Source organism: Heptranchias perlo, chromosome 11 (genome assembly GCF_035084215.1).
Source record: "Heptranchias perlo isolate sHepPer1 chromosome 11, sHepPer1.hap1, whole genome shotgun sequence".
In the NCBI taxonomy this organism is placed as follows: domain Eukaryota; kingdom Metazoa; phylum Chordata; class Chondrichthyes; order Hexanchiformes; family Hexanchidae; genus Heptranchias; species Heptranchias perlo.
In genome coordinates, this window is record NC_090335.1 from 52,414,803 (window position 1) to 52,428,664 (window position 13,862).

At 42.0% G+C, this 13,862-nt stretch overlaps 2 protein-coding genes across 4 annotated transcripts in view; both read right to left on the minus strand.

Moving 5' to 3' along the window:
- The window catches only part of fstl1b (follistatin-like 1b), a 587,712-nt gene that overhangs the window by 407,641 nt on the left and 166,209 nt on the right, over positions 1-13,862 (minus strand). The window lies entirely within an intron of this gene.
- The window catches only part of pou2f1b (POU class 2 homeobox 1b), a 166,851-nt gene that overhangs the window by 50,589 nt on the left and 102,400 nt on the right, over positions 1-13,862 (minus strand). For all 3 annotated transcript variants that reach the window (XM_067993030.1, XM_067993029.1, XM_067993027.1), the window contains 2 exons: positions 8,535-8,711; positions 4,375-4,513 (listed from right to left, as the gene is read on the minus strand). In XM_067993030.1, the coding sequence (XP_067849131.1) occupies positions 4,375-4,513; positions 8,535-8,711 (316 nt within the window). The remainder of the gene's footprint in view (positions 1-4,374; positions 4,514-8,534; positions 8,712-13,862) is intronic.

Genomic DNA, 13,862 nt, shown 5'->3' on the forward strand with positions numbered 1-13,862 from the left:
GACCATCTCCAACAAGAGGGAATCTAACCACCTCCCCTTGACATTCAACGGCATTACCATCGCCGAATCCCCCACCATCAACATCCTGGGGGTCACCATTGACCAGAAACTTAACTGGACCAGCCATATAAATACTGTGGATACTAGAGCAGGTCAGAGGCTGGGTATTCTGCGGCGAGTGACTCACCTCCTGACTCCCCAAAGCCTTTCCACCATCTACAAGGCACAAGTCAAGAGTGTGATGGAATACTCTCCACATGCCTGGATGAGTGCAGCTCCAACAACACTCAAGAAGCTCGACACCATCCAGGACAAAGCAGCCCGCTTGATTGGCACCCCATCCACCACCCTAAGCATTCACTGCCTTCACCACCGGCACACTGTGGCTGCAGTGTGTACCATCCACAGGATGCACTGCAGCAACTCGCCAAGGCTTCTTCAACAGCACCTCCCAAACCCGCGACCTCTACCACCTAGAAGGACAAGAGCAGCAGGCACATGGGAACAACACCACTTGCACGTTCCCCTCCAAGTCACACACCATCCAGACTTGAAAATATATCGCTGTTCCTTCATTGTCGCTGGGTCAAAATCCTGGAACTCCCTTCCTAACAGCACTGTGGGAGAACCGTCACCACACGGACTGCAGCGGTTCAAAAAGGCGGCTCACCACCACCTTCTCAAGGGCAATTAGGGATGGGCAATAAATGCTGGCTTCGCCAGCGACGCCCACATCCCATGAACGAATAAAAAAAAGTGCATTCGCTCTTCAAGCATAGATTAACATCTTTCATGGTACTACTGCATTTTTCAGCTTCCCATACTGGCCTCTGTGAGTAAGATTGCCAATTTAGCACCTATCTCTCCTAGTTGAGACTAACCAAACTCTTTCCCACAGGATTCTTATGGGATGAAAATATCCTTTGCCAACCACCAACCTGAACTGAATGTGAAACTAGATTCTGGGAGATGAGGGGACAGTTTTCTAACCAACTGCAACACCTGTTCTGTCTAAAACACAAATGCTTCAACAAAATTTACAAGATGCTTCTGTAAAACCAAGACTGCAGTGGTGCCAATGTCAGTGAAAATGAAACAAAAGACTGTATGGCACAACACATCAAGGGCATCAATTATGAATTTGGAAAGAACTAAACATTCTGAATTTTTTGTTATTCGTTCATGGGATGTGGGCGTCGGTGGCGAGGCCGGCATTTATTGCCCATCCCTAATTGCCCTCGAGAAGGTGATGGTGAGCCGCCTTCTTGAACCGCTGCAGTCTGTGTGGTGAAGGTTCTACCACAGTGCTGTTCGGAAGGGAATTCCAGGATTTTGACCCAGCGACAATGAAGGAACGGTGATAGATTTCCAAGTCGGGATGGTGTGTGACTTGGAGGGGAACGTGCAAGTGGTGTTGTTCCCATGTGCCTGCTGCTCTTGTCCTTCTAGGTGGTAGAGGTCGCGGGTTTGGGAGGTGCTGTTGAAGAAGCCTTGGCGAGTTGCTGCAGTGCATCCTGTGGATGGTACACACTGCAGCCACTGAGCGCCGGTGGTGAAGGGAGTGAATGTTTAGGGTGGTGGATGGGGTGCAAATCAAGCAGGCTGCTTTGTCCTGGATGGTGTCGAGCTTCTTGAGTGTTGTTGGAGGTACACTCATCCAAGCAAGTGGAAAGTATTCCATCACACTCCTGACTTGTGCCTTGTAGATGGTGGAAAGGCTTTGGAGAGTCAGGTGGTGAGTCACTCGCCACAGAATACCCAGCCTCTGACCTGCTCTCGTAGCCACAGTATTTATATGGCTGGTCCAGTTAAGTTTCTGGTCAATGGTGACCCCCAGGATGTTGATGGTGGGGGATTCGGTGATGGTAATGCCGTTGAATGTCAAGGGGAGGTGGTTAGACGCTCTCTTGTTGGAGATGGTCATTGCCTGGCACTTATCTGGCGCGAATGTTACTTGCCACTTAAGAGCCCAAGTCTGGATGTTGTCCAGGTCTTGCTGCACGCGGGCTCGGACTGCTTCGTTATTTGAGGGGTTGCAAATGGAACTGAACACTGTGCAATCATCAGCGAACATCCCCATTTCTGACCTTATGATGGAGGGAAGGTCATTTGATGAAGCAGCTGAAGATGGTTGGGCCTCGGACACTGCCTTGAGGAACTACTGCAGCAATGCCCAGGGGCTGAGATGATTGGCCTCCAACAACCACTACCATCTTCCTTTGTGCTAAGTATGACTCCAGCCACTGGAGAGTTTTCCCCCTGATTCCCATTGACTTCAATTTTACTAGGGCCCCTTGGTGCCACACTCGGTCAAATGCTGGCTTGATGTCAAGGGCAGTCACTCTCACCTCACTTCTGGAATTCAGCTCTTTTGTCCATATTTGGAATATTTGGACCAAGGCTGTAATAAGGTCTGGAGCCGAGTGGTCCTGGCGGAACCCAAACTGAGCATCGGTGAGCAGATTATTGGTGAGTAAGTGCCGCTTGATAGCACTGTCGACGACACCTTCCATCACTTTGCGGATGATTGAGAGTAGACTGCTGGGGCGGTAATTGGCCGGATTGGATTTGTCCTGCTTTTTGTGGACAGGACACACCTAGGCAATTTTCCACATTGTCGGGTAGATGCCAGTGTAGTAGCTGTACTGGAACAGCTTGACTAGAGGCGCAGCTAGTTCTGGAGCACAAGTCTTCAGCACTACAGCCGGGATGTTGTCGGGCCCATAGCCTTTGCTGTATCCAGTGCACTCAGCCGTTTCTTGATATCACATGGAGTGAATCAAATTGGCTGAAGACTGGCTTCGGTGATGGTGGGGATATCGGGAGGAGGCCGAGATGGATCATCCACTCGGCACTTCTGGCTGAAGATGGTTGCAAACGCTTCAGACTTGTCTTTTGCACTCACATGCTGGACTCCGCCATCATTGAGGATGGGGATGTTTGCAGAGCCTCCTCCTCCAGTTAGTTGTTTAATATCACCAAATCAGCTTGGGAACTGACCAAGAAGCTTGGTTTACAGAAGCACTAATCTCAGTCATCAGTTTGTGGACAAAATACATTTAACAAGAATAATGGACAGAGGGCCTCTATTACAAATTCAGGTCTACTATAGATATCTTCTTGGGTTCAGTGGTGGTCTTAGTTGCTCCCATAAGATGGCTAGACCACTAACTTTTATGGCAGTTGCTCACACTGCCCTTCATCTAATTGTACAATAGCATTACTGGGGTGTCAATACCCTTGTGACTTTAACCAGATACACCTGTCTTTCCCACATATCCACAGTGTCTCTCCAACCTTTCCAAAGACAGACCTAGCAATCACTTGGCAAGACGAGGCATGATTAAAATAAAGCAGCTTCTTGATTTGTAAGTAAAGTGAACATATGGAACAGCAGTTATGATTGGACTTGCTTAATTCAATCAATACAACTGCATAATACAAAATAAAGAATATGCCACATTCCTCCACATCAGTGGATTGACTTAAACAACTTCTTACCATCCTCTAGTATTTTTAACCTCCTAGCCTTGGCAAAAGCCCTCGGAGCTTTCTCTAAAACTTGACTGACAAGCCTGGTTTTATCTCCCTCTGTTCATAGCCAATAAGGGATCAAAGGCTTTCCATCATAATAGATATAGAGCTGTTTTAATTGCTGACTGGCTAGCAAATTGCTTATTATTTATAATCTGTGGGGAAACAACATTAAAGCTATGAAATTATCTTAACTACCTATCAGAGCCTTTTTTCAAGTTATGTAAATACACTATGCTTTTAAAAAGCATTTAAAGGCAACATTTTATTTTCCCCAAAACCTGTCTGTGGAAAATGGTCAAAAGGATCTCAAAGCTTGATACCTCATTAGGAGAATCCTTATTTCAGTTGATCAATCTCGAATACTTTCTCCAAGGTATACAGATTTTTTGTTGAATTTACAATTAGCCTGAACAGAACATCCACAACAGTCAAAAAGGGTATCCGTGGTAGGCAAGAGAACTCTCAAGTTTGTCAGCCTTCGTTAATATCAAGGCAAATTAAATTATCTCAAATCATTGTAACAAGTGTCGCGGAGGTAGAAGGAGGGGAAAACCTAAAAATGTGTGACTTCAGGAAAGAATCTTTGCTTGTGGCAACATTCTCAGGGCTGTATAGAATCAACTAATGTAACATGGATATTAGTTACAAAATTAAATATGACTTGGCCTTAGTACATATGGGATTCCTCTCTCTCTCTCTCTCTCTCTCCTCCGAGAGCCTGGGGCTCTCTTCAGGTACTGTGTGTTTTCGAAAGACTGCAGTTTCCCTATTTTTTTAACATTTTTTTTTAATCCATAAAGAAAAATAATGGTAGCCTGGGTTAAAAAGGTCTCTCACCTTGTTGCCCCTGTGGCGTTTGTGAGATGATGAACTGCGTCGGCTGCAGGTTGGTGGTGATTGGGTGACCTGGCTGCACCAGAACAAACTGCTGCAGATTCAAGTTCTGTTGTTGTAACTGTTGTAACTGTTGCAGATCCTGCCAAATTATAGGATGATCAGTAGAACATATACAGAAATTTAGCACATGAAGCAAGTTCAAAAATGAATTATCTAGCTAACTGATTTGTAGAATCTTGTAAAACATAATTACAGTAAAAGTTATTCAAAAATAATAAAAAGGGAAATATGCTTTTTGATTTGTGACTACAAACCAACAAGAAATAAAATCTTGTTCGGGAGTCAATTTGTACAGAAAGACCAAGTAAGTATCTCCAGATTATAGAATGCTAAATTAATTTTTAACATGGTCCAATGTTCGGTTAGTTTTCTAAAGTGGTGTTTTGTAGTAGCAGGTTGAGAGCAGGCTACTTCTGAAAAGAGGCAACTACATACTAGCCAGGATGTGGAGGAAATCCAAATCCTTGCTAAAATGCAGATACCGAGTCATAGGGAACTGGCTGACCTCAGACGATATGCAAATTGCTAGTCCGCATTCTTGGAAACTATGAAATCTAATTTGATTGAAGGAACTGTCACTGCAAGAAATGTTTTTTTAGTGGGCAGCTTTAATTAATTGTGAATGCTATCCATCTTCCTTTGTAATAGGATACAATTCAGGGTAACAACAACTGTGTCAGTTCCCTTCTCACTATATGACTATAGGGTGGAGACTAACAAAGAACTTTGGGTTTTAAGTCTAACATAAAATCTATCATGGACACCTCTAAACTAAACTACCGAAAACTGTTTTAGTTTGAGGAGTTTATCGTTTTGAGTGATACAGTAAGTTAAGTGAAGTACTGTCAACTAGCCAATCGGTTTCCTTTTTTATTGATTACGTTAATCTTAATAAACTTGATACATAATTTTTAGCCTGAGATATATGGCTCATCAAGAGTGTTCTTTGTCCACCATATAGCGAGATCAGCGAAAAGTGAGGGATGGAAAGACACATACAAAAAGGAAGCCAATATTTAACTTTATTATACATTTTTTAAAATCCACCTATCAGCTAAAATAACTGCCATCAGCCTCGCTTTTAGTAAGCATAATAAGTAATTCCGTTTGTTTCAGCAAACAAGTTGTACGTAAATTAATTGAGCTAAATCATTTAAGGTGGCACTGTTGTGGAATGTTGGGTTAAACCCGCTTTGAGAAATTTGGATGAATTTTCAGGTTTTTTTCATTCCAATACCAATCTTTTTTTTAAAAAAAGCTACAGCATATTAGTGATATTCCTTTAATACTTTCTTTATAATTATTAACAGTTGCCTAATACATCAGGGATGGAGAAGAAAAGGATAATTTAGTTCCTGTGTACTTTATATAGGATAGCATGCCGGAAATCCCAAGAAAACTTATATTGAATCGGGGCAGGGACTCGATAAAATTAACATAAGTAAAGCAACAGTAATGAAGAAAATAATAGCACTAAAGAGTGACAAATCCCCAGGACCAGATGGTTTCCATCCCAGGGTTTTAAAGGAAGTAGGTGAGCACATTGCGGATGCCCTAACTATAATCTTTCAAAGTTCTCTCGATTCAGGAACTGTCCCTCTGGATTGGAAAATTGCACATATCCCTTCGCTTTTTAAGAAAGGAGAGAGGGGAAAAGTGGGGAATTATAGACCAGTTAGCCTAACATCTGTTGTGGGGAAAATGCTGGAGACTATAATTAAGGCTAGGGTGACTGAACACCTCGAGAATTTTCAGTTAATCAGGGAGAGTCAGCATGGATTTGTGAAAGGTAGGTCGTGCCTGACAAACCTGACTGAATTTTTTGAAGAGGTGACTAAAGTAGTGGACAGGGGAATGTCAATGGATGTTATTTATATGGACTTCCAGAAGGCATTTGATAAGGTCCCACATAAGAGACTGTTAGCTAAGATAGAAGCCCATGGAATCAAGGGAAAAGTACGGACTTGGTTAGGAAGTTGGCTGAGCGAAAGACGACAGAGAGTAGGGATAATGGGAAGGTACTCACATTGGCAGGATGTGACTAGTGGAGTCCCACAGGGATCTGTCTTGGGGCTTCAATTATTCACAATATTTATTAACAACTTAGATCAAGGCATAGAAAGTCTCATATCTAAGTTTGCCGATGACACAAAGATTGGTGGCATTGTAAGCAGTGTAGATGAAAACATAAAATTACAAAGCGATATTGATAGATTAGGTGAATGGGCAAAATTGTGGCAAATGGAATTCAATGTAGACAAATGTGAGGTCATCCACTTTGGATCAAAAAAGGATAGAACAGGGTACTTTCTAAATGGTAAAAAGTTAAAAACAGTGGATGTCCAAAGGGATTTAGATCATTGAAGTGTCATGAACAGGTGCAGAAAATAATCAAGAAGGCAAATGGAATGTTGGCCTTTATATCTAGAGGACTAGAGTACAAGGGGGCAGAAGTTATGCTGCAGCTATACAAAACCCGGGTTAGACCGCACCTGGAGTACTGTGAGCAGTTCTGGGCACCGCACCTTCGGAAGGACATATTGGCCTTGGAGGGAGTGCAGCGTAGGTTTACTAGAATGATACCCGGACTTCAAGGATTAAGTTATGAGGAGAGATTACACAAATTGGGGTTGTATTCTCGAGTTTCGAAGGTTAAGGGGTGATCTGATCGAAGTTTATAAGATATTAAGGGGAACAGATAGGGTGGATAGAGAGAAACTATTTCCGCTGGTTGGGGATTCTAGGAGTAGGGGGCACAGTCTAAAAATTAGAGCCAGACCCTTCAGGAGCGAGATTAGAAAACATTTCTACACCCAAAGGGTTGTAAAAGTTTGGAACACTCTTCCGCAAACGGCAATTGATACTAGCTCAATTGCTAAATTTAAATCTGAGTTAGACAGCTTTTTGGCAACCAAAGGTATTAAGGGATATGGGCCAAAGGCAGGCATATGGAGTTAGATCACAGATCAGCCATGATCTTATCAAATGGCGGAGCAGGCACGAGGGGCTGAATGGCCTACTCCTGTTCCTATATGTACTTAAGTCATTTTGGAATGAGTCATTCATACAATAACTGTCCATTTAAGCTTTTTAGACCATAAGAACTATAAGAGATAGGAGCAGCAGTCGGCCAGTCGGCCCCGCGAGCCTGCTCCGCCATTCAATGAGATCATGGCTGATCTGATTTTTACCTCAACTCTACTTTCCTGCCTTTTTCCCATATCCTTTGACTCCCTTGCTGATCAAAAATTTGTCTAACTCAGCCTTGAATCTATTCAATGACAGCCTCCACAGCTTTTTGGGGTAAAGAATTCCAAAGATTCATGACCCTCTGGGAGAAGAAATTCCTCCTCATTTCCGTCTAAAACAGGTGACCTCTTATTCTGAGACTATGCCCCCTAGTTTTAGATTCATCCATGAGGGTAACATCCTCTCAGCATCTACCCTATCGAGTCCCCTCAGAATCTTGTATGTTTCAATAAGATCTCCTCTCATTCTTCTAAACTCCAATGAGTATAGACCCAATCTGTTCAATCTTTCCTCATAAGACAACCCTTCCATACCCAGAATCAACCTAGTGAACCGTCTCTGAACTGCCTCCAATGCAAGTATGTCCTTCCTTAAATAAGGGCACCAGAACTATACGCAGTACTCCAGGTGTGGTCTTACCAGTACCCTGTACAGTTGTAGCATGACTTCCCTGCTTTTATACTCCATCCCCCTAGAAATAAAGGCCAATATTTCATTTGCCTTCCGGATTACCTGCTGCACCTGTATGTTGACTGTTTGTGTTTCATGGACGAAGACACCCAGATCCCTCTGTAGTGCAGCATTTTGTAGTATAATTTTTCGTTTATAATTTTTTGTTAATTTTACAATAGTTAGAAGTAATCTAATCATTTAACACCATCACCCCAATAAATACAACAATTATAATTTCAGCTATGTAAAGCTGTTTGGTCTTCGAAATTTTAATCACCAGAATAGTAACATAGCCAGGTGGATCCTAACTTGATTACTACTAGTCCAAAATCTATCTCTTCCAAAGGGAAGCTTGCCATCCTATAAATAACAGAGAAATAAATCATAAACATGCTTACTTGTATTTGGATTGGTTGATTGATGGGTATTTGTGCCATGGGAGTTGCCGGTGTGGCAGAGATGGTGGCTCCTGTGGCATTATGCTGCTGATTTGCTGAGTGTTGGACTGCAGCAGCTAGCAGCTGGGCCTGTGCTTGCTGGAGTAACAACTGCTGCTGCGCTGTCGTCAACGTTAGCTGTAGAAACAAAAGCAGAACAGAAAACAGTCACAATTTAGGTCAGATAAATGTAGTGTATTTTTTCTTCAGTAGTTATTTTCATATTCTTAACTTAATTCATAGATGTGTAATACAAGCCCTCTGATTGCTCTTTAACATGCTATGCCTCACATTATTGCAAAATTCTCTCAATTTCAATAATGATTGTAAAAATAAACAGACGGTTGTTCAACTATTCTGCAACAAAAATTAAGCAATATCTTCATATCATTGATGACAAATCCTAAATTATACACATTTTCTTTAAAATTAAGTATAAAACTTTCAAAAAAGCAGAAAACGAAATTGTTGAATTAAAACAGCAACAAGTCAAAAATATTAGATCATAGAAATTTATGGCTCAGGAGGCCACCATTCGGCCCATCACGTCTGTGCCGGCCGAAAAAGAGCCATCCAGCCTAATCCCACCTTCCAGCTCTTGGTCCATAGCCTCCATCGAGGTACTCCCCCATCTATGAACAGGGAAGTGGGACTAAATGTATAGCTCCTTCAAAGAGCTGGCACAGGCACGATGCAGACTAAAACAACTTAAGTTAAGTTTGAAGATTGAGCTTTATGGTTAAAATCAGAACACTAAAATCTCATTTGAACACATTCACAGTATATGTAATTTCTTAAATTACTTGGTGGGAAGGGGGGGTAAGAGAGAAAATGAAACATCGTTTAACTTGATATTGTATTCTGATTATGATTCTGCCCACCCAGTCATTAAAGTGGTTCTATTACTACATGTGTAGAAGATTGCAATGGATGAAAAGCATCACCCTCATTTTCAAACTGTTAGTAAAATAGATTGATGTTTTTAATATTGATGTTTTTAATGAGTCTGAGAACAACCGTGAGATTCATTGAGATAACATATCTATAGCTAGATAAGGTAGTATGGTGAAAATCCTCATTATTTTTTTTTTAAGTACAACAACAACATGCATTTACATAATGTGGAGATGCCGGTGATGGACTGGGGTTGACAATTGTAAACAATTTTACAACACCAAGTTATAGTCCAGCAATTTTATTTTAAATTCACAAGCTTTCGGAGGCTTCCTCCTTCCTCAGGTAAATGTTCAGGAGCTCCTCGAAGCCTACGCATTTATACATATAGAACAATACATGGTGTTTACAGAATGCCCCTGCAACTGCCCGTTGCCAAGGCAATCACCGTGTTCAGACAGAGAGGTGTCACCTGCATTTACATAGGCCTTTAACATAGTAAAACGTCCCACGGTGCTTCACAGGAGAGTTATCAAACAAGATCTGACACCACGCCACATAAGGAGATATTAGGACAGCTTGGTCAAAGAGGTAGGTTTTAAGGAGATTTATAACGGTAATATAAAAAAAGACAGAATATATGACTTCCAAATGGGGATTCAGTTATATCCGAGTGCTCTAATCCAATTATCCCCCAGCCTCTAACTCCACTTCATCTGAAGATTCTCCACATAAAATGTCACAAAAGATAGATATATTGTATTAAAAATCTTGCAACTAGTCGGCACTGTTTGTCACACTTAACTTCCTGCGTCAGTTTTGTCTCAGCTGGGTCTTACAATATCGTCACACTTCTTCGACAGCACCTCCCAAACCTGTGACCTCTACCACCTAGAAGGACAAGAGCAGCAGGCACATGGGAACAACACCACCTGCACGTTCCCCTCCAAGTCACACACCATCCCGACTTGGAAATATATCGCCGTTCCTTCATTGTCGCTGGGTCAAAATCCTGGAACTCCCTTCCTAACATCACTGTGGGAGAACCGTCATCACACGGACTGCAGCGGTTCAAGGCGGCGGCTCACCACCACCTTCTCAAGGGCAATTAGGGATGGGCAATAAATGCCGGCCTCGCCAGCGACGCCCACATCCCATGAACGAATAAAAAAAACTTGGGTAATGCCATACACCTGTAAAGTCTATGTAGATTACACTTTGTATACTGATTTACCTCTCTGCCCTTCAGAAGCTATTCCACTTTCTTTGTTTTCTTTCGCATGGCCACATCCATAGCACAACTCGCCCACCCACCCATTTCACAATGTTGTCTAACCCTCTTCCAACCCCTCTTTGATCAGGGGAGTGCAACCCTCCCACTGCTGGTCATTGTAGCCATCCAGCCTGCAGCCCCCCAACTTGCACCGAGCCCTGCTTCTGACTTCTGAGCAGAGTCCTCCCTGCTCCCAGCATTGCATGCATTGCCCACCTTGGCTTCCATCTTCCCGCAACCCCTTCTACTGTTATGACCATCGCAAACCCTGTTCTCACTCCACTTTCAACCCCTAACAAATTTCACCATGTTTACCTGTTTCCGAACAAACTGAGAAACAGGTATTTACATTTTCAAAGTGCTCATAATGTAATAGCCAACTTACAATTGGTAAATACATACGTTCCAGGAGTGCTTTTAAAACTAAAACAATGAAGACAAAGCTTGGGAGGAGCAGAGGGCTACCCTACAAGATTATGCAGCAGGGAGATTAGATTAATAGGAAGTCAGGAAAGCAAATGCAGAAGAGTGAAGGGTTGAGAGAACAGTGAAGAGGTTAGAAGGGAAGGTGGATGAGGGAACAGCAAGAAGGCAACAAAGATCAGACAAGAACGAGGTCCTAACTGGGGAAGACTGAGGGGATTGAGAGTGGAAGGGAGTCCGGTACGAGGTAGCAAACAAGTATTTTTTTGAAAAAGCTAAAGGCCAACAGGTGAAGGAGGAGACTGGGCAAAAAACATTAAAACATAAGAAATAGGAGCAGGAGTAGGCCACATGATCCCTCGAGCCTGCTCCGCCATTCAATCAGATCATGGCTGATCTTCGATCTCAACTCCACTTTCCTGCCCGATTCCCCTAGAGTCCAAAAATCTATCTACCTCTGCCTTTAATATATTCAACGACTCAGCATCCACAGCTCTCTGGGGTAGAGAATTCTAAAGATTCACAACCCTCTGAGTGAAGAAATTCCTCCTCATCTCAGTCTTAAATGGCTGACCCCATATCCTGCAACTATGTCCCCTAGTTCCAAACTCTCCAGCTATGGGAAACAATCTCAGCATCTACTGGTTCCCCTTTATCTACCCTGCTAGTTACATCCTCAAAAAGCTCTAATAAATTTGTCAAAATGCGATTAGCCTTTCACAAAACCATGTTGACTATGCTTAATCATATTATGATTTTCTAAGTGCCCTGTTACCACTTCCTTAATAATGGATTCCAGCAATTTCCTGACGACTGACGTCAGGCTAACTGACCTGTTTTCTCTCTTCCTCCTTTCTTGAATAGCGGGGTCACATTTGCTATCTTCCAATCTGCTGGGACCGTTCTAGAATCTAGGAAATTTTGGAAGATCACAACCAATGCATCCACTATCACTGCAGCCACTTCTTTTAGAACCCTCAGATGTTGGCCATCGGGTCCAGGAGATTTATCAGCTTTTAGGCCCATTAGTTTCTCAAGCACTTTTTCTCTACTGATATTAATTATTTTAAGTTCCTCACTCTCATTAGACCCCTGGCTCCCCACTATTGCTGGTATGTTTTTTGTGTCTTCTACCGTGAAGAGAGATACAAAATATTTGTTTAACGCATCTGCCATTTCCTGATTCCCCATTATAATTTCTCCTGTCTCAGTCGTTAAGAGAGCAACGTTTACTTTTGCTACTCTCTTCCTTTTTACATACTTATAGAAGCTCTTACAATCTGTTTTTATATTTCTTCTAGTTTATTTTCATATTCTATTTTCTCTCTTTATGAATTTTTTGGTCGTCTTTTGCTGGTTTTTAAAACTCTCCCAATCCTCAGGCTTACTGCTCTTCTTGGCAATATTATACGCCTCTTCTTTTAATCTAATACTATCCTTAACTTCTTTAGTTAGCCATGGGTGGATCACTTTTCCCGTGGAGATTTTATTTCTCAATGGAATGTATATTTGTTGAGAATATTGAAATATTTCTTTAAATGTTTGCCATTGCTTTTCAACCGACATACCCTTTAATTTGGTTTCCCAATCTACCTTAGCCAACTCGCCCCTCATACCTATGTAAAGGGCAGCAGTTAAGACAAGGGATAGGGAATCAGAAAAGTAGAAAGACACTGTGACGGAGGTTTGGTGGGGGAAAGGTAACTGTAGAAGGGAAAGGTATCTGAAAACAGACCGAAGAGGAGCACAACAACATAAAGCAATGATACCTGGGAGAGAAAAGTGAGAGGAGATGATAGAGGGCAGCTCATGAAGCTGCAGGGAGAGGGAGAGGAGGCGCAAGGTGCAGGGTAGACAAAGAAGGTGCGATAGTGATGGTGAACAGAAGAAACAGTATGAAAAGATCAAATGACACAGACACACCATTAGTAACAGAGATAACAGGAACGGGTAGGAGAGCATACCCTGACATTTCCCACAAGCATCAGAGGAGATCCACTTACATAAACAAAGCATGTTGTATAGCTCACACTTACAAAGAAGTAAGTGACACTTAATTGCAGTAACACTTTCCCATCACACTTTGTTGATAACACCAGAGTGTTATAAAACAATATATTCTTCAAATCAACATGAGCAATGTTACAGGAGATCTATTAGTATTAGGCTAAGCAAGGAAGTGATGTTGATTTTGTAAAATAATTGCTTAGGCCAGAGCTGGAACACTGCACACAGTTCAGCACACCTTGTTATAGGGTGCAGTAAAAAAAAATCATCAGAATACCAAAAATGAGAAATTACTAATATGAAGAAATGCTCAAAAATTGGGGCCTTTTACCAGAGCAGAAAATAACGTGTGGAGCATTTAATAGCAGTTTTCAAAATTATATGAAAAGTTTTGAGAAGGTAAGTGCTGGTTGGCCAATTGGTAATAAAGAGACATAAACTTAAGATTGCTACTGCAAGAATGACAATGTTAGAATAATTTTAGTGTAATTAGAACATGGGATGCTTTACTATTGAGGCAGCGCCTATAACATCATTTAAAAAAGAATTGGAGAAGTATTTGAAGTAGAGGAGTTTAAAAAGGACATATACAGAAAGGGCAGGGATATGGGATTAATGTAGATAGTTGGCCCACAGGCATAATGGGTCAAATGGCCTCCTGTATTGTAACTTCTATAATTCAGCTTTTTCTT